Here is a 25,000-nt window from a genome sequence, read left to right on the forward strand (position 1 = left end):
CTCCCTCCCTCCATCTACCCTCCCTCCCTCTCTCACTCTCCCTTTCCTCACCTCCCTCCCCTTCCCTCTCTCCCTCTACCCTCCCTCCCTCCCTCTCTCCCTCCCTCCCTTTCTTCACCTACTCTCCCCCTTCCTCCCTCTAGTCACCCACCCTCCCCTTCCCTCTCTCCCTCTACCCTCGCTTCCTCCCTCTCTCCCTCCCTCCCTCCATCTACCCTCCCTTTTTCCTCCCTCCCTCCCTCCCTCTACCCTCGCTTCCTCCCTCTCTCCCTCCCTCCCTCCGTCTACCCTCCCTTTTTCCTCCCTCCCTCCCTCAATCCCTCCCTTCCTCCCTCTACAATCCCTCCCTCGACCCTCCTTCCCTCCCTCGCTCCCAAAACCCACCCACCCAGCCTCCCTCCTTCCCTCCCTTTCCTCACCCACCCACCCCTTCCTCCCTCCCTCTACTCACCCACCCTCCCCCTCCCTCCTTCTACCCTCCCTCCCTCCCTCCCTCTCTCCCTCCCTCCCTCTACCCTCCCTCCCGACCTCTCTCTCTCACTCTCCCTCGCTCCCAAAACCCACCCACCCTCCCTCCTTCCCTCCTTTTCCTCACCCACCCTCCTCCTACTTCCCTCTCTCTCCCCTCCCTGAAAGTAACAGAAAGTAATAATGAACACCAACAACCAGCCATGTTTCATTCCATTCCATTCCTCCCTCTCTCCCTCCCTCATTCTAGTCACCCACTCTCCCCCTCCCTCCCTCTCTCCCCCCGACCTCTACTCTCCCTCACTCCCTCCCTCTACCCAGCCACCCTCCCCCTCCCTCCCTCCCTCTACCCTCCCTTTATCCTCCCTCCCTTCATACCTACCTCCTTCCCTCCCTCCCCCTCTACACTCCCTCCATCTATCCATCCTTCTACCCTCCCTTTATCCTCCCTCCCTCCCTCCCTCTGCACTCCCTCTACCCCTCTACCATCTCTCCTTTCATCCCTTCCTCCCTCCCTCTACCCTCCCTCCCTCCCTCCATCCCTCCCTCACTCCTTCCCGCCCTCCTTCCCTCCCTCCATACCTCCCCCCCACCCTCCTTCCTTCCTTCCATCTATACATCCTTCTACCCTCCCTCCCTCTTTCCCTACCTCCCTCCATACTTCCCTCCCTCCATCTATCCACCCCTCTACCCTCTCTCCCTCCCTCCCTCTTTCCCTACTTCTCTCCCTCCATCTATCCATCCCTCTACGCTCTCTCCCTCCCTCCCTCCGTACCACCCTCCCTCCCTCTCTCCCTCCCTCCCTCCCTCCATCCTTCCCTCCCTCCCTATACCCTCCCTCCATCCCTCCCTCCCTCCATACCTCCCCCCCACCCTCCCTCCTTCCTTCCATCTATCCATCCCTCTACCCTCTCTCCCTCCCTCCCTCTTTCCCTACTTCTCTCCCTCCATCTATCCATCCCTCTACCCTCTCTCCCTCCCTCCCTCCGTACCACCCTCCCTCCCTCCCTCTATCCCTCCCTCCCTACCTCCCTCTCTCTACCATCCCTCTACCCCCCCTCCCTCCCTCCCCCCTCCCTCCCTCCATCTACCCTCCTTCCCTCCCTCCCTCCCTCCCTCCCAAAACCCATCCACCCACCCCTCCCTCCCTCTACTCACCCACCCTCCCCCTCCCTCACTCTACCTTCCCTCCCTACCTCCCTTCATCTATCCCTCTACCATCCCTCCCTCCATCTACCCTCCCTCTCTCCCTCCATCCCTCCCTCCCTCTCCTCACCCATCCTCCCTCTTCCTCCCTCTAGTCACCCACCCTCCCTTTTTCTCCCTCCCTCCCTCTACCCTGTCTCCTTCCCTCCCTCCCTCTACCCTCCCTTTACCCACCCTCCCTCCCTCTACTCAACCTCCCTCCCTCCCTCCCTCTAGTCACCCACCCTCCCCCTCTGTCCCTCCCTCCCTACCTCCCTCTCTCTACCATCCCTCTACCCTCCCTCCCTCCCTCTACACTCCCTCTCTCTCTCCCTACCAAAACCCACCCACCCACCCCTCCCTCCCTCTACTCACCCACCCTCCCCTGGCTCTTTATGTCATGCATACAAAGGCTTAATGAATGCTTTATGAATGCTACATTATCACCTCTCTCAGTAAAGTGTTCCCCACATTCTCACAAGCTCTTCCTCTAGTGGACATGGTCATTGGATAGACTGAGATAGGAGATTGAGTAACTGGAGGTATTTGATTAGTGTGTGTTGCCTTGTGTTGATGTGCTGTAGTCTGTTACACAGAACTCACCTCTCAGTTTCTCCTAACGTGGATCCAGGTTACGCTGCAAGGTGGTTAAGGAACGAGAGTTTGGAGAACAAGCTGAAGAGAGAGAAATCAGCTGTTCTGCTTGGTAAGTGTGAGACAGTCTGGAGGAGAATTATAGAATAGATGGTTTCATATAATAAAAGATAATAGAGATAATAGAGAAATAGAGATAATAGAGTAATAGAGATAATAGAGTAATAGAGATAATAGAGTAATAGAGATAATAGAGTAATAGAGATAATAGAGTAATAGAGAAATAGAGATAATAGAGTAATAGAGATAATAGAGAAATAGAGATAATAGAGAAATAGAGATAATAGAGTAATAGAGATAATAGAGTAATAGAGATATAGAGTAATAGAGGTAATAGAGATAATAGAGTAATAGAGATACAGAGTAATAGAGAAATAGAGATAATAGAGTAATAGAGGTAATAGAGTAATAGAGATTATAGAATAATAGAGTAATAGAGATAATAGAGATATAGAGTAATAGAGTAATAGAGATAATAGAGTAATAGAGATATAGAGTAATAGAGGTAATAGAGATAATAGAGTAATAGAGATACAGAGTAATAGAGAAATAGAGATAATAGAGTAATAGAGATAATAGAGAAATAGAGATAATAGAGTAATAGAGATAATAGAGTAATAGAGATAATAGAGAAATAGAGATAATAGAGAAATAGAGATAATAGAGTAATAGAGATAATAGAGTAATAGAGATATAGAGTAATAGAGGTAATAGAGATAATAGAGTAATAGAGATACAGAGTAATAGAGAAATAGAGATAATAGAGTAATAGAGGTAATAGAGTAATAGAGATAATAGAGATACTAGAGAAATAGAGAAATAGAGATAATAGAGTAATAGAGGTAATAGAGTAATAGAGATTATAGAATAATAGAGTAATAGAGATAATAGAGATATAGAGTAATAGAGTAATAGAGATAATAGAGTAATAGAGATAATAGAGTAATAGAGATATAGAGTAATAGAGGTAATAGAGATAATAGAGTAATAGAGATACAGAGTAATAGAGAAATAGAGATAATAGAGTAATAGAGGTAATAGAGTAATAGAGATTATAGAATAATAGAGTAATAGAGATAATAGAGATATAGAGTAATAGAGTAATAGAGATAATAGAGTAATAGAGATATAGAGTAATAGAGGTAATAGAGATAATAGAGTAATAGAGATACAGAGTAATAGAGAAATAGAGATAATAGAGTAATAGAGATAATAGAGTAATAGAGATAATAGAGTAATAGAGTAATAGAGATAATAGAGTAATAGAGATAATAGAGTAATAGAGATGATAGAGAAATAGAGATAATAGAGAAATAGAGTAATAGAGATAATAGAGTAATAGAGATAATAGAGTAATAGAGATAATAGAGTAATAGAGATGATAGAGAAATAGAGTAATAGAGATAATAGAGTAATAGAGATAATAGAGTAATAGAGATATAGAGATAATAGAGATAATAGAGTAATAGAGATAATAGAGAAATAGAGATAATAGAGTAATAGAATAATAGAGTAATAGAGTAATAGAGATATAGAGATAATAGAGTAATAGAGATAATAGAGTAATAGAGATAATAGAGTAATAGAGATGATAGAGAAATAGAGATAATAGAGAAATAGAGTAATAGAGATAATAGAGTAATAGAGATAATAGAGTAATAGAGATGATAGAGAAATAGAGATAATAGAGAAATAGAGTAATAGAGATAATAGAGTAATAGAGATAATAGAGTAATAGAGATAATAGAGTAATAGAGATGATAGAGAAATAGAGTAATAGAGATAATAGAGTAATAGAGATAATAGAGTAATAGAGATAATAGAGTAATAGAGATAATAGAGATAATAGAGAAATAGAGATAATAGAGTAATAGAATAATAGAGTAATAGAGTAATAGAGATATAGAGATAATAGAGTAATAGAGATAATAGAGTAATAGAGATAATAGAGTAATAGAGAAATAGAGAAATAGAGATAATAGAGTAATAGAGATAATAGAGGTAATAGAGTAATAGAGAAATAGAGATAATAGAGTAATAGAGATAATAGAGTAATAGAATAATAGAGTAATAGAGATAATAGAGTAATAGAGATAATAGAGTAATAGAGTAATAGAGATAATAGAGTAATAGAGATAATAGAGTAATAGAGATGATAGAGTAATAGAGATAATAGAGTAATAGAGATAATAGAGTAATAGAATAATAGAGTAATAGAGATAATAGAGTAATAGAGATAATAGAGTAATAGAGATAATAGAGTAATAGAGATGATAGAGAAATAGAGTAATAGAGATAATAGAGTAATAGAGATAATAGAGTAATAGAGATAATAGAGAAATAGAGTAATAGAGATAATAGAGTAATAGAGATAATAGAGTAATAGAGTAATAGAGGTAATAGAGTAATAGAGTAATAGAGATAATAGAGGTAATAGAGTAATAGAGAAATAGAGATAATAGAGATAATAGAGTAATAGAGTAATAGAGATAATAGAGTAATAGAATAATAGAGTAATAGAGATAATAGAGTAATAGGGATAATAGAGTAATAGAGATGATAGAGAAATAGAGTAATAGAGATAATAGAGTAATAGAGATAATAGAGATAATAGAATAATAGAGTAATAGAGATAATAGAGTAATAGAGATAATAGAGTAATAGAGATAATAGAGTAATAGAGATGATAGAGAAATAGAGTAATAGAGATAATAGAGTAATAGAGATAATAGAGTAATAGAGATAATAGAGAAATAGAGTAATAGAGATAATAGAGTAATAGAGATAATAGAGTAATAGAGTAATAGAGGTAATAGAGTAATAGAGTAATAGAGTAATAGAGGTAATAGAGATAATAGAGTAATAGAGATAATAGAGTAATAGAGATAATAGAGTAATAGAGATAATAGAGTAATAGAGATGATAGAGAAATAGAGTAATAGAGATAATAGAGTAATAGAGATAATAGAGTAATAGAGATAATAGAGAAATAGAGTAATAGAGATAATAGAGTAATAGAGATAATAGAGTAATAGAGTAATAGAGTAATAGAGGTAATAGAGTAATAGAGGTAATAGAGTAATAGAGATAATAGAGTAATAGAGTAATAGAGGTAATAGAGATAATAGAGGTAATAGAGTAATAGAGATAATAGAGTCTGGAGGAGAGACGATTGAGACAGAATGAATTAATGCATCAACTGAATCAGTGAAATCTCTTCATGGTTTATTCAACTCAGATGGCAATGTGTTTTTTACATTTTTGATTGAATGATAAAAATCTAAACATGAGTGAATCTACTTGTTCTTCCTGCTAATACAACAGTCAATAAATCATGTGTTCAAATCCCCTTTAGAGATAGAGACGGACAACAAACTTCTAAAGGAGAGGGACAGACTGATAGAGGATAAGAATAAGACTCTGGAGGAGATGAACAGACAACTTAAGGACACAGAGAGCAGACTGGAGAAAACCACAACACAACTGAATGAGAACATCAAAGAGAGACACACAGACCTTCAGCAGAGAGACACACAGCTGGCTGATATGACCCTGCAGGCGAGAGAGAAAGAGAGACTACTGGAGAACACTGCCAATGAGGTGGAGGAGAGTAAGAGACAACTGGAGGAGAAAGACAAACAGCTAGCAGAGAGAGACAAACTACTAACAGAAAAAAACTGTGAACTAAAGGAGAAAAGGCAGGAACTCGGAGAGAGGGGAAAACAACAGGAAGAGAAGGACAAGCAGCTAGAAGAGAAGGACAAGCAGCTAGAAGAGAGAGAGAAGCAACTAAAGGAAAGAGATGGACAACTAGAGGAGAGGAACCAGAGACTGGGAGAGAAGGACCAACAACTAGAGGAGAGGAACCAGAGACTGGGAGAGAAGGACCAACAACTAGAGGAGAAGAACCAGAGACTGGGAGAGAAGGACCAACAACTAGAGGAGAGGAACCAGAGACTGGGAGAGAAGGACCAACAACTAGAGGAGATGAACCAGAGACTGAGAGAGAAGGACCAACAACTAGAGGAGAAGAACCAGAGACTGAGAGAGAAGGACCAACAACTAGAGGAGAGGAACCAGAGACTGGGAGAGAAGGACCAACAACTAGAGGAGAAAGACAGACTACTGGATGAACTAACCAAACAGCAAGCAGAGAGAGATGAGCAGTTGAAAGACAGAGGCAGACAAGTGGAGGATGTCAACACTGAAAATACACAACTTGGTGAGATGTGAAAGAAAAAAACCTATTATATGTACAATATAATATTATACTAATAATACAATAATATCAATATAATAATGACTGTATGTACAATACTCATTAAACAGTACCATGTTTGTGGATATGAGTGTTATTGCTTTCCTGCCCACTGTCAACAGAATTCATGTCCTAGTTTTCCTCTATAATTTCAGCACAACAGATATGTGATCTGAAGACTGAAGTAGAGAGACTGAAGAGTGAGGTCTCCGCCCAGATGACTGGTGAGTGTGATGGAGAAACCTCCATGATTTCAAGAGGCTTCAAATTCTATGTTTCTTTCACAGAACTAATTCCAAATGTTCCTCAAACATTCTACAATGAAATGGTTGTTGTTGTTGTTGTTGTTGTTGTTGTTGTTGTAGAGAGAGGAGAGACCTCAGATACAGGCCTCAGACTCCCCATCAGGAGGAGACTCAGCATGGAGCTGCCTCCAAACAGTGAGTCATCACCACAGCCAGAGATGTGTGAAACAGCTACATACAGCTCATCATCCTGATCCTCACTTGTTCTACTCTTTATTTCACTACTTGTTGAACTACATTACCATCAGAATTCTCCATTCCTTTGAAGTTCTGATAGTAATTGTTGTGGTGACCCCAACATGTCAGCATGTTGACTGGTCCTGTGTTGTGTTGCAGTGGGAGGAGAGACCTCAGATACAGACCCCACACTGCCACTGAGGAGGAGACACAGCATGGAGTTGATTCCTCCAAGGGGTAAGTGACTAAAGCCCTCATAACACATTGACTGATCCTGATATTCTCCATGTACCTTTGAATAGATTCAACATTCAGAATTCAGAACACATTCTAAATTCTGTCAACAATTATGTCATGTCTACCCCATCATGTTTTCTACCTGGTCAATCTACCCCATCATGTTTTCTGTCTGGTCAATCTACCCCATCATGTTTTCTGTCTGGTCAATCTACCCCATCATGTTTTCTGTCTGGTCAATCTACCCCATCATGTTTTCTACCTGGTCAATCTACCCCATCATGTTTTCTGTCTGGTCAATCTACCCCATCATGTTTTCTGTCTGGTCAATCTACCCCATCATGTTTTCTACCTGGTCAATCTACCCCATCATGTTTTCTACCTGGTCAATCTACCCCATCATGTTTTCTGTCTGGTCAATCTACCCCATCATGTTTTCTACCTGGTCAATCTACCCCATCATGTTTTCTGTCTGGTCAATCTACCCCATCATGTTTTCTGTCTGGTCAATCTACCCCATCATGTTTTCTACCTGGTCAATCTACCCCATCATGTTTTCTACCTGGTCAATCTACCCCATCATGTTTTCTGTCTGGTCAATCTACCCCATCATGTTTTCTACCTGGTCAATCTACCCCATCATGTTTTCTACCTGGTCAATCTACCCCATCATGTTTTCTACCTGGTCAATCTACCCCATCATGTTTTCTACCTGGTCAATCTACCCCGTCAACAACAACAACATCATGTAGATATGATGTTATGTTCACGATGATGCAACTCATTGTGTTTTGTCCAATATCATTGTCAGATTTCTCTTATCCCTTAACTTCTAACACATATTTTGTGGTTACCCCAACGTATCAATGCTGTTCCTGGTCCCCTGTGTTGTGTTTCAGTGGGGGGAGAGACCTCAGATACAGACCCCACACTGCCACTGAGGAGGAGACACAGCATGGAGGGGAATCCTCCTCATAGTGAGTAGTTGCTGCTCTCTAAAACATGACTGATCCTGACATTCCACACTGTGATTTTCAGAACACGCTCGAAACGATCAATTCCTTCAATACCCTCAATTTATTATTCATATTCTTGTCAGTGTGTTTAATATATCCCCTGATTATTAAATATATCCTGTATATTTCCAGCATGTGTTCTTACCATTGTCCTGTGCTGTGTTGCAGTGGGAGGAGAGAGCAGCGGTCCAGACTCCCCAGTGTCTCCCAGTGTGTCTGAGCTGAGACTGGTGCTGCTGGGGAGGACTGGGGCTGGGAGGAGTGCAGCAGGAAACACCATCCTGGGCAGAGAGGAGTTTGGGGCCCAGGCCAGCCCCTCTGCAGTGACCCAGAGGAGTAAGAGGAGAGAGGGGGACGTGTGTGGGAGACGGCTGGTGCTGGTGGACACTCCAGACTGGTTCAGCCCTGGACTCTCTCTGGAGGAGATGAGACAGGATGTGGGGCTCTGTGTCCGTCTGTCTGCCCCGGGACCCCACGCCTTCCTCCTGGTCCTACCAGTGGAGCCCTCTAAGGGGGAGGAGAGAGGGGCGCTGGAGAGAATGGAGGAGATGTTTGGGGAGGGTTGTTGGGGACACACTGTCATTCTATTCACCCATGCTGACAGTCTGAAAGAGCAGAGCAGAGAGGAGTTTCTCCAAGCATGGAGTCAGAACCTCCAGCAGCTTGTAGAGAAATGTGGGAACAGATACCACGTCCTCAACATTAAGGACAGGGCCCATGGCACTCAGGTCCCAGAGCTGCTGGACCAGGTAGAGGAGATGGTGGCAGGAAACAGAGAGAGCTTCTACAGCAGTCAGACCTACCAGGAGGCAGAGGCCCAGGTCAGAGAGATGGAGGGAGCAATACAGAGGGAGAGTGAGGAGAGGAAACAGAGAGAGGAGAGAGAGGTGAAGGAGAGGCTTGAGAAGGAGCTGCAGGATTCTCTGAAGAAGATAGAGGGAGTAATCCAGGAGCACGAGGGAGAGATCAGAACACTCAGTGATAGAACAACTGAACTGGAGAGACAGGTGAAAGAAGAGAAGGATGAGGAGAAGAAAAGAGATCTGGAGAGGGAGCTAAAGAGTGAGTCTGGTCGAAGGGAGGAGATGGAGAGAAAGCTGGAGAGATTTAGAGAGAAGAGAGAGAATGAGAGGAGGGAGAGGGAGGAGAGACACAGACAGGAGATTGAGGAGATCAGGGAGAACTATGAAGGAGATGCCAGAGTTGAAGCAGAGAGAAACCTGATGAAGGTCGTCCTACCTGAGTTACAGAGGAACATCATGATCTCAAAGACCAAGATGCAGAGGGAGTTCAGCAGACAGATGGAGGAGAAGGACAGACAGGTGGAGAGACTGAAGGAAGATAAGAACAGAGAGATAGAGAGACAGATGGGGGAGATGGAGAGACTGAGACAGAATTTAAAAGAGCTCAATGATGCTCACTTCATTTTGGAGGAGAGACTGGTCAGAGAGGGGAGGGTTCAAAGGGTTCTGATGGGAGGATTGGGCTGGGTCAGGAGAAACTCATCAAGTTGGCTTCTCCACAATCTGACATGATTCCCCAACACAGACAATGACCTCAAATACACTGTCCCCAATGCTGAGTGGCTGGGGAAGGAGGGGAGGTCAGGAGGGGACCTGGGGGAGTGATGGGGGAGGAGGGGACCTAGGGGAGGAGTGGGCCTAGGCGAGTGATGTGGAAGGGGGAGGAGGAGTGATAGGGGAGGGGGAGCAATGGACCTGGGGGAGTGATGGGGGAGGAGGGAGCCTGGGGGAGTGATGGGGGGGGGGGGCCTGGGGGAGTGATGGGGGAGGGGGAGGAGGGGGCCTGGGGGAGTGATGGGGGAGAGGGAGGAGGGGGCCTGGGGGAGTGATGGGGGAGAGGGAGGAGGGGGCCTGGGGGAGTGATGGGGGAGGGGGAGGAGGGGGCCTGGGGGAGTGATGGGGGAGAGGGAGGAGGGGGCCTGGGGGAGTGATGATCACTGTGAGAGAGAGGTGAAAGAATCACACTATTGATCACTGTGAGTGAACCACACTGTTTTAATGTTGTTAAATGTACAGGACTCATCTGACGTTAGTGATTTGAGTGTAGCCTTGTACCAACACACAGTGGACATAACCTTCCATCATCAGAGTCCATGGGTGTCGATAGTTACACTAATTCCTCAGGATGACCAAGCAGCTGTCATACTATCAAACCACCAACAGGGGGCTCTTATACATGGATGAAAAGGCTACTGTATGGTGTTGTCATGGTGACCGTGGGGTCGACAATGCATACGTGTACAGAATGTGATTTTTTATTTGTTGTAACTCCTGGCTGCACAAGGAATTTATCTTCTGGGACAGTAATGTTTTTAACTGAATTGATATGAATCCATTTCTGTTCTGTAATGAAAATGTCAAATAAAAGTGAAAAGGAAGAACATGCCTTGTGAATGTTTCTGTTTAGTGAGATGATAAATCATACGCTCTCTTTCAGGTTGGACAATTACAGAATATTTAACATAATGACTGTCACTAGAATATTGCTGTATTACACTGGAATACATCCCTGCACATACTTTAAGCACAATATAACACCCACACACATACACACACACACACACACACACACACACACACACACACACACACACACATACACACACACAATTGTTGTTTATAATGGAATGGAGTTTTCACCTTTCTGTCTCAGGTGGCTGCCTCTTTGAATAGTGCAGGCATGCAGAAACGCCACAACTAAGGTCTGACACTGCAAGTCCATTTCAGGGGTTATATTAATATGAGGGAGGAGGTTTTATTTGGGACTTCAAACTGAATTTCACCTCGGTGGCCAGAGGTGGCAGATTTCCACACGTAATTTCAACACGAGGGAGTCAGGACCTCCAGAAGCTTGTAGAGAAATGTGGGAACAGGTACCATGTCCTCAACATTAAGGACAGGGCCCATGGCACTCAGGTCCCAGAGCTGCTGGACCAGGTAGAGGAGATGGTGGCAGGAAACAGAGAGAGCTTCTACAGCAGTCAGACCTACCAGGAGGCAGAGGCCCAGGTCAGAGAGATGGAGGGAGTGATACAGAGGGAGAGAGAGGAGAGGAAAACAAGGGAGGAGAGAGAGATACAAGACAGGTTTGAGAAGGAGCTGCAGAACTCTCTGAAGAAGACAGAGGGAGTCATCCAGGAGCTGAAAGGAGAGATCAGAACACTCAGTGAGTGTATACGTGAACTGGAGAGACAGGTGAAAGAAGAGAGGGATGAGGAGAATAGACAAGAGTTGGAGAGGGAGCTAAAGATAGAGATCAATCGAAGGGAAGAGTTGGAGAGGGAGCTAAAGATAGAGATCAATCGAAGGGAAGAGTTGGAGAGATTGAGAGAAAAGAGAGAGAATGAGAGGTTGAAAATAGAGGAGAGACACAGACAGGAGATGGAGGAGATCAGGAAGAAATATGAAGGAGAGGCCAAAGTTGAAGCAGAGAGAAACCTGATGAAGATCGTCCTACCTGAGTTACAGAGACAAATTAAAATATATTTGATAGAGCGAGAGAGGGAGTTCAGCAGACAGGTGGAGGAGAAGAATAGATGTATAGAGAGACAGAAGGGGGAGAAGGACAGAGAGATAGAGATACTGATACAACAACTGATAAATCTTAGGGACCTAGTTTAACGGTGTAAAAACCAGCCTTAGAGCAAACGCAGGCGCTGGCCGGGGCGCTAGGGGGTACACCTGAGGGTACTTGACCTGCTTACCGCTACTCCACCCACCTGAGCACAGTGAGACAGCGCTCCAGTGCTGTGGTAATCTCACCTGTTACCGCTACTCCACCCACCTGAGCACAGTGAGACAGCGCTCCAGTGCTGTGGTAATCTCACCTGTTACCGCTACTCCACCCACCTGAGCACAGTGAGACAGCGCTCCAGTGCTGTGGTAATCTCACCTGTTACCGCTACTCCACCCACCTGAGCACAGTGAGACAGCGCTCCAGTGCTGTGGTAATCTCACCTGTTACCGCTACTCCACCCACCTGAGCACAGTGAGACAGCGCTCCAGTGCTGTGGTAATCTCACCTGTTACCGCCGACACAATCAGCCAACATGTGTTTGGACTTCCTGAAAATAGAGCCTTCAGAGGAACATGTTCAGAAGTCTATGATGTCTGTAATCATGGTTCATGTTGAAACTTTCAACTTTCTTCAGTTTCCCAAATGATTGATGAGTCATATATTGATGCTGTTAAATGTACAGGACTCATCTGACGTTAGTGATTAACTAGTGATAACCGTCCATCATCAGAGTCCATGGGTGTAGATCGTTACCAGGATTCTCCTGACCAGGAGAGATGCAGCACAGCGGTGAAGTGGATATTCTAGTTAATCAACTGCTTGTAGTGATGAATTATTGTGGGGTAGGAACCAATATTTACAATATACTTAACTTTCAGTCATCACCATCAAAATGGCCCAGTTCTGATGTGATTCTTATAAGTGGAGTGCATGTTCTGTTTTATGTACAAGCAGAAGAGTAACTGAAACCCAGTAGTGTTGTAGGTCTCTCCTCTGTCCACTAGAGGGCAGCAGAGAACACTAATTCCTCAGGAAGACCAAACAGTTGTCATACTCTCAAACCACCGACAGGGGGCTTTTATACATGGATGGAAAGGCTATTGTATGGTGTTGTCATGGTGACCGTGGGGTCTACAATGCATATGTGTACAGAATGTGATTTTTTATTTGTTGTAACTCCTGGATGCACAAGTAATTTATCTTCTGGGACAGTAATGTTTTTTAACTGAATTGATATGAATCCATTTCTGTTCTGTAATGAAAACGTCAAATAAAAGTGAAAAGGAAGAACATGCCTTGTGAATGTTTCTGTTTAGTGAGATGATAAATCATACACTCTCTTTCCGGTTGGACAATTTCAGAATATTTGATATAATACCCTATAATACTCTTTTATTCAAATGGTTTACTTTTCTGACTGTCACTAGAATATTCCTGCATTGGAATGCATCCCGGCACTGTAAGGAGAAAAGAAGAGGAGGACATCCTGTTATTGAGAGGAAATGACCCCCCCCCCCCCCCCCCCCCCCCCCCCCACACACACTCACACTCACCCCCCAGGGAGAACAGAGCTCTGGGCTCAGGGTCAGTGTCACCCCCCAGGGAGAACAGAGCTCTGGGCTCAGGGTCAGGGTCACCCCCCAGGGAGAACAGAGCTCTGGGCTCAGGGTCACCCCCCAGGGAGAACAGAGCTCTGGGCTCAGGGTCAGGGTCACCCCCCAGGGAGAACAGAGCTCTGGGCTCAGGGTCAGGGTCACCCCCCAGGGAGAACAGAGCTCTGGGCTCAGGGTCAGGGTCACCCCCCAGGGAGAACATTTACATTCATGCATTTAGCAGACACCTTTATCCAAAGTGACTTACAAAAAATACATTTGTTTAAGTAAGTGAATCATCTATCCATCAGTCATCATAAGATAAAGTAATTATGCTGGGACCAGGGGCCATTGGCAGTCACAATGCTAGAAGAAGGAAGAATTACTTACTTACTTACTTACTTACTTACTTACTTACTTACTTACTTTCTTTCTTTCTTTCTTTCTTTCTTTCTTTCTTTCTTTTTAACCCTAACCCAATGGATGGAAGTAAACATGTCTATTCTAACCCTAACCCTAACCCTAACCCTAACCCTAACCCTAACCCAATGGATGGAAGTGAACATGTCTATTCTAGAAGAACACTATGACACAGTGACAGAGGAAGGTTGAGAGCAGCTGCAGGGTTTTATTACAGCTGTGATCTGGAGCAAGTCTAGATATAGACACACACACACTGCTTCCTCAGCTGAGACATTAAGGTCCATGCTACACAAAGCAGAACCACTCCCCACAGAGCCGGCCCCAGGGGCCCTGTCTCTTGAGACTCCCCCCCCCCCGCTACCTGTCCAGCCTCAGGGGCCCCGTCTCTTGAGACTCCCCCCCCCCGCTACCTGTCCAGCCTCAGGAGCCCCGTCTCTTGAGACTCCCCCCCCCCCGCTACCTGTCCAGCCTCAGGGGCCCCGTCTCTTGAGACTCCCCCCCCCCGCTACCTGTCCAGCCTCAGGGGCCCCGTCTCTTGAGACTCCCCCCCCCCGCTACCTGTCCAGCCTCAGGAGCCCCGTCTCTTGAGACTCCCCCCCCCCCGCTACCTGTCCAGCCTCAGGGGCCCCGTCTCTTGAGACTCCCCCCCCCCGCTACCTGTCCAGCCTCAGGGGCCCCGTCTCTTGAGACTCCCCCCCCCCGCTACCTGTCCAGCCCCAGGGGCCCCGTCTCTTGAGACTCCCCCCCCCCGCTACCTGTCCAGCCCCAGGGGCCCCGTCTCTTGAGACTCCCCCCCCCCCGCTACCTGTCCAGCCCCAGGGGCCCCGTCTCTTGAGACTCCCCCCCCCCGCTACCTGTCTAGCCCCAGCCCACGGGCATCCGGGGTGATGCTGGGTCGGGGACGGTAACAGCAGAGATCCACCCCCATAGTGGAGCCAAACAACAACAGGCAGTAGAGGAGTTTACAGAGCGAAGGGTTGATAAAGAAAGAACCAAATACAGCAATGTTGTACTACCATGCAGTAACTCTATTACCCTCAAATGGCCTTCACAAAGTCCTGACTTAAACCCCATCGAGGACATGTGGAGTGTGCTGAAGAAACAAGTCTGTGTCAGTAAGCCAACGAATTTAGTTGAACTGCACCGATTCTGTCAAGAGGAGTGGTCAAAGATTCAACCAGAAGCTTGCCAGAAGCTTGTGGATGGCTACCAAAAGCGTTTAATTGAGGTGAAAATGGCCAAGGGACATTTAACCAAATATTAGCATTGCTGTATGTATATTTTTGACCCAGCAGATTTTGTCACATTTTCAGAAGACCCATAATAAATTCAGAAAAGAACCAAACTTCATGAATGTTTTTTGTGACAAAGAAGTATGTGCTCCAATCAATCCATCACAGAAAAATAAGAGTTGTAGAAATTATTGGAAACTCAAGACTGCCATGACATACATGTTCGTTACAAGTGTATGTAAACTTCTGACCACAATTGTATTTACCACAGGAGACTGAAGCTATTAGATCATTTTGAATATGAGACAGACTTCCCCCATGTGCCCTTTCCAAACCCTTCCACCAAAATTGGAGTCTGTCTCACAGTCTATACAGACTCTCATACGGAGTGATTGGGACTCCTTTTCAAAGTTCAAACCCAAGCCAGCTGCTAAATATAACCTTACTCGACAACAGCTAGATTCTATGAAGAAGCTGGGTAACAGGATATGGTAATGAAGCCAGCTGACAAGGGTTCTCAGATAGTGATTATGGACAAGGCCCAGTATCTCTAAGCAGATAGACAACTGGGTAATGGAAAACATTCTGCCCCACTATCTCTAACCCTGAACCTACCCCTAACCCTAACCCCACTATCTCTAACCCTGAACCTAACCCTAACCCCACTATCTCTAACCCTGAACCTAACCCTAACCCCACTATCTCTAACCCTGAACCTAACCCTAACCCCACTATCTCTAACCCTGAACCTAACCCCACTATCTCTAACCCTGAACCTAACCCTAACCCTAACCCCACTATCTCTAACCCTGAACCTACCCCTAACCCTAACCCCACTATCTCTAACCCTGAACCTAACCCTTACCCCACTATCTCTAACCCTAACCCCACTATCTCTAACCCTGAACCTAACCCTAACCCTAACCCCACTATCTCTAACCCTGAACCTACCCCTAACCCCACTATCTCTAACCCTAACCCCACTATCTCTAACCCTAACCCTAACCCCACTATCTCTAACCCTGAACCTAACCCTTACCCCACTATCTCTAACCCTAACCCCACTATCTCTAACCCTAACCCCACTATCTCTAACCCTAACCCTAACCCCACTATCTCTAACCCTGAACCTACCCCTAACCCTAACCCCACTATCTCTAACCCTGAACCTAACCCTAACCCCACTATCTCTAACCCTAACCCCACTATCTCTAACCCTGAACCTAACCCTAACCCCACTATCTCTAACCCTGAACCTAACCCCACTATCTCTAACCCTGAACCTAACCCTAACCCTAACCCCACTATCTCTAACCCTGAACCTACCCCTAACCCTAACCCCACTATCTCTAACCCTGAACCTAACCCTTACCCCACTATCTCTAACCCTAACCCCACTATCTCTAACCCTGAACCTAACCCTAACCCTAACCCCACTATCTCTAACCCTGAACCTACCCCTAACCCCACTATCTCTAACCCTAACCCCACTATCTCTAACCCTAACCCTAACCCCACTATCTCTAACCCTGAACCTAACCCTTACCCCACTATCTCTAACCCTAACCCCACTATCTCTAACCCTAACCCCACTATCTCTAACCCTAACCCTAACCCCACTATCTCTAACCCTGAACCTACCCCTAACCCTAACCCCACTATCTCTAACCCTGAACCTAACCCTAACCCCACTATCTCTAACCCTAACCCCACTATCTCTAACCCTAACCCTAACCCCACTATCTCTAACCCTGAACCTACCCCTAACCCTAACCCCACTATCTCTAACCCTGAACCTAACCCTTACCCCACTATCTCTAACCCTAACCCCACTATCTCTAACCCTGAACCTAACCCTAACCCTAACCCCACTATCTCTAACCCTGAACCTACCCCTAACCCTAACCCCACTATCTCTAACCCTGAACCTAACCCTAACCCCACTATCTCTAACCCTAACCCCACTATCTCTAACCCTAACCCTAACCCCACTATCTCTAACCCTGAACCTACCCCTAACCCTAACCCCACTATCTCTAACCCTGAACCTAACCCTTACCCCACTATCTCTAACCCTAACCCCACTATCTCTAACCCTAACCCCACTATCTCTAACCCTAACCCTAACCCCACTATCTCACTCAATTCAACCTGAAACACAGGAGATGATTCCAGACATAGTGCTAGAGTTACATCTAACTAAATTCATTACAAAAAAACTAATGTCTTACCTGTTGGGCCCAGATAGACCTAGACCCAGACAACTCTACCTGCTCCCTAAGATCCTTACCTGTTGGGCCCAGATAGACCCAGACCCAGACAATTCTACCTGCTCCCTAAGATCCAGAAAGCTCCAGAGAAGTGGACTGTCCCTTTCCAGGTTGCATGCAGACGCCCCATTGTGAGTGACTGTGGCTCAGAGTCATATAGAGTGGCAGAATATATTGACTCCTACATCAATCCTCTCTCTCAGAGACATGCCAGCGATGTGAAAGACACGTATGACTTTGTGAATAAATTGAGGGTGGTCAGAATACCAGGAGGTGCCTTTTTATTTTCGATCGACGTAAACTCTCTGTACACAAACATTGAGACGGCTCTGGGCCTGCAGGCGGTCCAACATGCTTTTAACAGGTTTCCAGATGCCGAACGTCCTGACAAGGCCATTATGGACCTATTGGAGTTGAGTCTGATGAGAAATGACTTTGAATTCAAAAACAAACATTACCTCCAAATCCATGGAACGGCCATGGGCAAAACATTTGCCCCAGCCTTTGCCAACCTCTACATGAGTTTTTTGGGAGGAAACAGCATTCTCCAAATGCAAGACCCTACCATTACTATATTTTAGATACCTGGACGACATCGTTGGTATTTGGGGCCACTCCATTCCAGAATTTGAGGAATTTTTAGGGATTTGAAACTCACACCACCAAGCAATATTTATAACACACAATAGACAGGAGGTGAAGCTGGAGTTTTTAGATACACAAGTGTTTTTTACTCATGAAGAGGGAGAAACAAAGTCACTGGCAACAAGAGTGTTTTTTAAAGAAACTGACAGACATGCTCTTTTACACAAAGCCAGTTCTCATCCTAAACATACAAACAGGGGTTGAATAAAATCTCAGCTGATAAGATTCCACAGGATCTGCTCTTACCCGGAGGATGTAGAGGAGGCCACACAAACCCTCTCCACAGCTTTGGGGCCCCGCGGCCACACTAAAAGATTTTTAAGGGGGATAAAAGCAGAGGTGAGACAGATATTTGAGAGCAACGGTCAGTACATCAGGGAGAGAGATGACCGTTCCATTAAACCTATAGTGATCCTCTGGCCAGACTCAGTTCCAATTTAAAAACACATTTCCTACAGGCACAGGAACAATGTGAGGAACTGAGGAACTTCAAAATCACATGATAGGCCTACAGGAGAAATAGGAATGTAGGAGACATGCTGATCCACTCTAGTATAACAACCAATACTAGGGTGAATCCTCTACAAAAGAATCATTTCACATACAAGAAGTATAAGTATATAGGTAACAGACTCTCGGCCTTGGGGGCACCAATAAGACAGAGGCTGAAATGTGGTATATGCAATCATGTGCTCTTTGTCAGAAACTCTACATTGGAGGAACGATGAACGCACTTGAATGCAGACTAAAACAGCACATATACCATATGAAGAAGCTACTGTTCTATACATACATGTTAAAATACATGGACTGGATAATCTTAGAATATTAGGTTTGGAGAGCAATAAAAGCTGGTCCAAAATTCAGTGGCAAAGAGCAGAGAGAAAATGGATACGATTATTCAACACAATTGACCCTTTAGGACTGAATGAGAAATTTTAACTCACTTACTTGATCTCTATAGAGTGGCAGGGGTAAAACCAGAGGACGGGCAAGACTCGCTTGGGGGCTAGGAGTACACACAGTAGCACAAAGCTCATGAGGTGGCATGAATTATAGAATGTACAGACCTATCCATTTATTTATGCATGTTTATATTTATGTTTGACTGTGATTGCTGTGATTTGTAGCACTTTCTTTTCTTGAGCACTTTTTTCAAACACTTAACATAAAATGAAGACCTCCCTCATGAGCTGAAGCTGACCCTAACCTCAACCCCAGCTCTGACCCTAACCCTAACCCTGACCTTAACCCTGGCCTTGACCCTGACCCTGACCTCAACCCCAACCTTAACCCTAACCTCAACCCTAACCCCAACCCCAACCCTAACCCTTAACCCTTAAACCTAAACCTAAAACCCGAACCCAAACGACTGGCAAGACTCTCTTGGGGTCTAGACACAACAGCACAAAGCTTATGAGGAGGTATGAACGATAAAATGTACAGCAGTTTATTTCTGCATGTTTTCATTTCTTCTTTGTATGATTTTCTGGTTGCTGTGATTTGTAGCACTTTTCTTCCAGCACTTATAATAATATGAATACCAACCTCATGGGCTTTTGAAGCTGAGTGTTTGCTCCAACAAAGGGCCACCTTGGCTCTGACCCTGACCCGGGCGCTGATCTTGACCTAACCCTAACCCTTAACCCGGACCTTGACCCGGACCTCAACCCTAACCCTAACCCTAACCCTAACCCTAACCTCAACCATAACCCTAACCCTAACTCTAACCTCAACCCAAACCCCAACCCTAACCCTAACCCTAATTCTAACCCTGACCCTAACCCTAACCCAACCATAACTGCAACCCTGGCCCTGGCCCGGGCCTTGACACTGACCCAGCCCTAATCCCAACCCTAACCCTAACCCTGACCCTAACCCTAACCCAGCCACCCTAACCCTGACCCTAACCCTAACCCAGCCACCCTAACCCTGACCCTAACGCTCCGGAACAGTTTCTACCCACAGGCCATGAGACTGATCATCATCACCGTATATTTCTGTATATTATTGTACATTATTGTATATTATTGTATATTATTGTGCTATTGTCACTTTCTTCTATTGACTCTCTTAGTGTTGGCCCGGACCTTAACCCAACATTGACCTTAACCCTAACCCTAACCCTAACCCTGACCCTAACCCAACATTGACCTTAACTCTAACCCTAACCCTAACCCTAACCCTGACCCTAACCCAACATTGACCTTAACTCTAACCCTAACCCTAACCCTGACCCTAACCCAACATTGACCTTAACTCTAACCCTAACCCTAACCCTAACCCTGACCCTAACCCAACATTGACCTTAACTCTAACCCTAACCCTGACCCTAACCCTAACCCTGACCCTAACCCTAACCCTGACCCTGACCCTAACCCTGATGCTGAACCTTACCCTAACCTTAACTCTCACACTGGACCTAAACCTAACCTTAAGCCTCACCCATACCCGGACCCTAACCTAACCCTTCCCCCCAATCCATGGATCTCTAACTTAAATGTGATGTCCTGTCTGGTCTTTGTCTTTCTTTTTTCTTTTTTTTATATGTATATATTTTATATGTATATATTTGTAAAAATAAATACAGCCCCTGTGCCCGTGCACACTCAACACCTATTTGGTGTTGAGAATTAGTCCTTAACCTAACCCCTACCCCTGAACCCTAACCGTAAACCTAACCCCTAACCCTAACCCAGACACCCTAACCCTAACCCTGGCTAGTGTTGTGAGTGGTAGAGTTGGTTGGTTAAGTGGTTGAGAGTGGTAGAGTTGGTTGGTTTAGTGGTTGTGAGTGGTAGAGTTGGTTGGTTAAGTGGTTGTGAGTGGTAGAGTTGGTTGGTTTAGTGGTTGTGAGTGGTAGAGTTGGTTGGTTTAGTGGTTGTGAGTGGTAGAGTTGGTTGGTTAAGTGGTTGAGAGTGGTAGAGTTGGTTGGTTTAGTGGTTGTGAGTGGTAGAGTTGGTTGGTTTAGTGGTTGTGAGTGGTAGAGTTGGTTGGTTAAGTGGTTGAGAGTGGTAGAGTTGGTTGGTTAAGTGGTTGAGAGTGGTAGAGTTGGTTGGTTAAGTGGTTGAGAGTGGTAGAGTTGGTTGGTTTAGTGGTTGTGAGTGGTAGAGTTGGTTGGTTTAGTGGTTGTGAGTGGTAGAGTTGGTTGGTTTAGTGGTTGTGGGGTAGAACTCTCCTGTTGTTTTTATGTAAGAGTCCTGATTGGTCCATGGCAGTTGCAGTAACAAATGAACTCACAGAATGTTGGCCTGAATCAGTTTCACGGTTTAACAGGTATCAGACAGCTTTTATCAGGGTGGATGATTTGGAGTTTTCGTAAAATGTTACAGTTGGATTGGCGTGTCATCTTTTGATCCCCTTAGACCTCTATGTTAAAAAGTGCACTTTCAAGTTTGTATAGTTTAAAAAGTGTAAAAGGTATCGAAACCAAAACTCATAGCAATGCAAGTCAGATCTCTCTGCACATTGTAAAGTTCCTGAAGCAAGGTCACTAATTATGCTTGACAACAGACTAGGACACCGTTCATGTAGCCTATGATGACGGTACACAGAGAGGTAGGCTACCGTTCATGCCAAGGAACAGCCTACCGTCTGCTAGATAACCGTGCAGAGTAGAACACCGTCAATGTTGTTCTGCAATGGTATGTTCTATCTGAGAGAAAGAGAGAGAGAGAGAGAGGAGAGAGAGAGAAAAAGATAGATAGAGAGGGAGAGAGAGAGAGGGGGGAGAGGGAGAGAAAGAGAAAGATAGACAAAAAGAGAGAGAAAGATAGAGAGAGCTGTAAAGATAGTGATAAACACCCTTGCCTTCCCCCTCTTTTTCGAACCAGGAACTTTAGAGGAGGAAAGGGGAGTGACAGGGGAATTACGCAGCGTGACACACACACACACACACACACACACACACACACACACACACACACACACACACACACACACACACACACACACACACACACACACACACACGTCTCTCTCCCTCCCTCTTCAAGTGCTCTTGGAGAACCACGCGCTGAGCCCACCTGTAGCGCGCCTCGCCACGCTCGGACCTTACACGTGACGCGTGCGTACTAGAGGTTACGGCTGTCGTGTCCTACACAACCCAGCGGTCCTGTCCTGCGGTTGGCTGTAAAGACGCACATCTCCCTTTATTCAAACTGTTTGTCTCGCTGTTTTTGACTTCCATTGGAGTTTTGGTCGTTCGATTAAAAAAATCAAAACTTCATTTCAGCAATGACAACAAACTCCGATAACTTCACTGAGGTGAGCAGCAACCTGTCCTCAACGAGTCTCCTCACTACAGTTATAAAAACCTCCACCTCCTCCACGTCCACCTCCTCCTCCTCCTCCTCTTCCTCCTGCTCCAACCCCGGCACGGTGCTCCCTGCCCCCGGGGCAGCGCTCTTCCTCGCCGCCTTCATATCGTTCTCCATCCTCGGCAACATTCTAGTCATCCTCTCGGTTCTCTGCAACCGGCGCCTGCGGACGGTGACCAACTTCTTCATCGTGAACCTGGCGGCCGCCGACCTGCTGCTAAGCACCGCGGTGCTGCCGTTCTCCGCCTCCCTGGAGGTCCGTGGCTCCTGGGGGTTCGGCCGCCAGTTCTGTGACGTCTGGGCCGCCGTGGACGTCCTCTGCTGCACGGCGTCCATCCTGAGCCTCTGTCTCATCTCCGTGGACCGGTACATCGGCGTGAAACACTCCCTGAGATACCCGGCCATCATGACCGAGCGCCGGGCGGGGTTGGTTCTGGTGGCCGTGTGGGCATTCTCTCTGACGGTGTCCGTGGGACCGCTTCTGGGCTGGAAGCAACCGCCGTCACCGGACGAGAGCGCGTGCAGCATCACGGAGGAACCCGGTTACGTGCTTTTCTCCTCGGTGTTCTCCTTCTACCTGCCGCTGTCCGTCATCCTGCTCATGTACTTCCGGGTGTACGTGGTGGCCCGGCGGACCACCGCGAGCTTGGAGGCCGGGGTGAAGCGCGAGAGGGCCTCCGGTGGTGCCGCCGGTAACGGGAGGTTCGCTGAGGAGGTCGTGCTACGGATACACTGCCGGAGCGCGCTCGAGTACGCGGCAGCCGCGAGGAGGAGCAGCGGCGGGATGTGCCGTAGCCCGTGGACCGTGAGGCTGCTCCGGTTCTCCCGGGAGAAGAAGGCGGCGAAGACCCTGGCGGTGGTGGTCGGGGTGTTCATCCTCTGCTGGCTGCCGTTCTTCATCGCTCTGCCCCTGGGTAGGGAGTCTCTACACTACGGACACCTGTTATTACTGACTATCTATCTGTCTGTCTGTCTGTCTGTCTGTCTGTCTGTCTGTCTGTCTGTCTGTCTATATAGATATAATACATATTATAATTTAAGAGTTTCGTTGCAAAACGCTATAATCTCAAAGGCTATAATGTAATTTTCAAAAAGGTAAGCTACTTTCTCTTCTATAAAACTATTGTTATAATTACATACAACCTTTTATGAGAATACAGTAGCTACAGTATGTTAAGTTATTGTTGTAGACAATCTGGATTATTTCGATTTTGTATGATCAATGTAACATGTCAAAAACATTTGCATATAGGTGAAGCGTTTTGGAATGAAACTCTTAATTTCGATCAAACATTTGCACCATAAGCCTACCAGGCCTACCAGTCTGTTGCAGGTGGATTTTGAATTGTGACTTAAATTGAAGTTCTGGCAAAACATGATTTCGATCATTAAGTGTCATTCTTTCTAGATAGATACTGTAGATAGATAGATAGATAGATAGATAGATAGATAGATAGATAGATAGATAGATAGATAGATTCAAGATTCAAAGATTCAAGATTCAAAGTGTTTATTATCATATGCACAGTAGAAAACACGTTTCCCTGTACAATGAAATTCTTGCTTTGCTGTCCGCAGAATGCCAACCAATGTAAAATGTACAATACTAAAAAATATACAATATAAACTAAACAAAATGTACAAGATAACAACATTTAAGGCAGCATGTGATAATAACAAAGCAACAATAATAATAAAACAGTGCAAATGTAAACAGTGCAATTATGCATGTGCAAACTGAAAATGTAACAGTCGGGTTCAGTTATATGAGGTAGTACAGTTATATGAGTTATTTGAGGTAGTCCATGATTATAATCTCCTATGTGTTGTTTGGGAGCCTGATGGCAGTGGGAAAGAAGGAGTTCTTTAGTCTGGTTGTCCTGCATTTAACACTTCTGTACCTCCGGCCTGAGGGTAGAAGTGTGAACAGTCTGTGTTGGGGGTGGGTGGGGTCCTTGAGGATGGAGGTGGCTCTCCTGTGGACTCTGCGGTCGTAGATGCTCTGCAGGGAGGGCAGTGGAGTCCTGGTGATTTTCTCAGCGGTCTTCACCACTCTCTGCAGGCATCTGCGGTCCATAGCAGTAATGCTGCCGTACCACACAGTGATACAGCTGGTTAGGATGCTCTCAACAATGCAGCTGTAGAAGTTGCTGAGGATAGATAGATAGATACTAGATAGATAGATAGATAGATAGATAGATAGATAGATACTAGATAGATAGATAGATAGATAGATACTAGATAGATAGATAGATAGATAGATAGATAGATAGATAGATAGATACTAGATAGATAGATAGATAGATAGATACTAGATAGATAGATAGATAGATAGATAGATAGATACTAGATAGATAGATAGATAGATAGATAGATAGATAGATAGATACTAGATAGATAGATAGATAGATAGATGATAGATAGATAGATAGACAGATAGATAGATAGATAGATAGATAGATAGATAGATAGATACTAGATAGATAGATAGATAGATAGATAGATACTAGATAGATAGATAGATAGATAGATAGATAGATAGATAGATAGATAGATACTAGATAGATAGATAGATAGATACTAGATAGATAGATAGATAGATAGATAGATAGATAGATACTAGATAGATAGATAGATAGATAGATAGATAGATAGATAGATACTAGATAGATAGATAGA

General features: G+C 45.1%; 2 protein-coding genes across 3 annotated transcripts in view; both read left to right on the plus strand.

Annotated features, from left to right (window-relative positions):
- Nucleotides 1-9,915, plus strand: part of LOC310808408 (uncharacterized protein) — a 57,350-nt gene extending 47,435 nt beyond the window's left edge. The window contains exons 8-14 of one of the 2 annotated variants that reach the window (XM_083675305.1): nucleotides 2,285-2,359; nucleotides 5,663-6,529; nucleotides 6,721-6,789; nucleotides 6,931-7,005; nucleotides 7,207-7,284; nucleotides 8,184-8,261; nucleotides 8,469-9,915. In XM_083675305.1, the coding sequence (XP_083531431.1) occupies nucleotides 2,285-2,359; nucleotides 5,663-6,529; nucleotides 6,721-6,789; nucleotides 6,931-7,005; nucleotides 7,207-7,284; nucleotides 8,184-8,261; nucleotides 8,469-9,835 (2,609 nt within the window). In that variant the 3' untranslated portion in view covers nucleotides 9,836-9,915. The remainder of the gene's footprint in view (nucleotides 1-2,284; nucleotides 2,360-5,662; nucleotides 6,530-6,720; nucleotides 6,790-6,930; nucleotides 7,006-7,206; nucleotides 7,285-8,183; nucleotides 8,262-8,468) is intronic. The other variant, XM_083675306.1, reaches the window with a different exon arrangement.
- Nucleotides 9,916-22,238: 12,323 nt separating this feature from the next.
- The window catches only part of LOC310808839 (alpha-1A adrenergic receptor-like), a gene marked incomplete at both ends in the record, with an annotated part of 5,914 nt that continues 3,152 nt past the window's right edge, over nucleotides 22,239-25,000 (plus strand). The window contains one exon of the mRNA XM_083675937.1: nucleotides 22,239-23,235. Within this exon, the coding sequence (XP_083532063.1) occupies nucleotides 22,239-23,235 (997 nt within the window). The remainder of the gene's footprint in view (nucleotides 23,236-25,000) is intronic.

The sequence above is a fragment of the Argentina silus genome (assembly GCF_951799395.1).
Source record: "Argentina silus genome assembly, chromosome: 8".
Taxonomy (NCBI): Eukaryota; Metazoa; Chordata; class Actinopteri; order Argentiniformes; family Argentinidae; genus Argentina; species Argentina silus.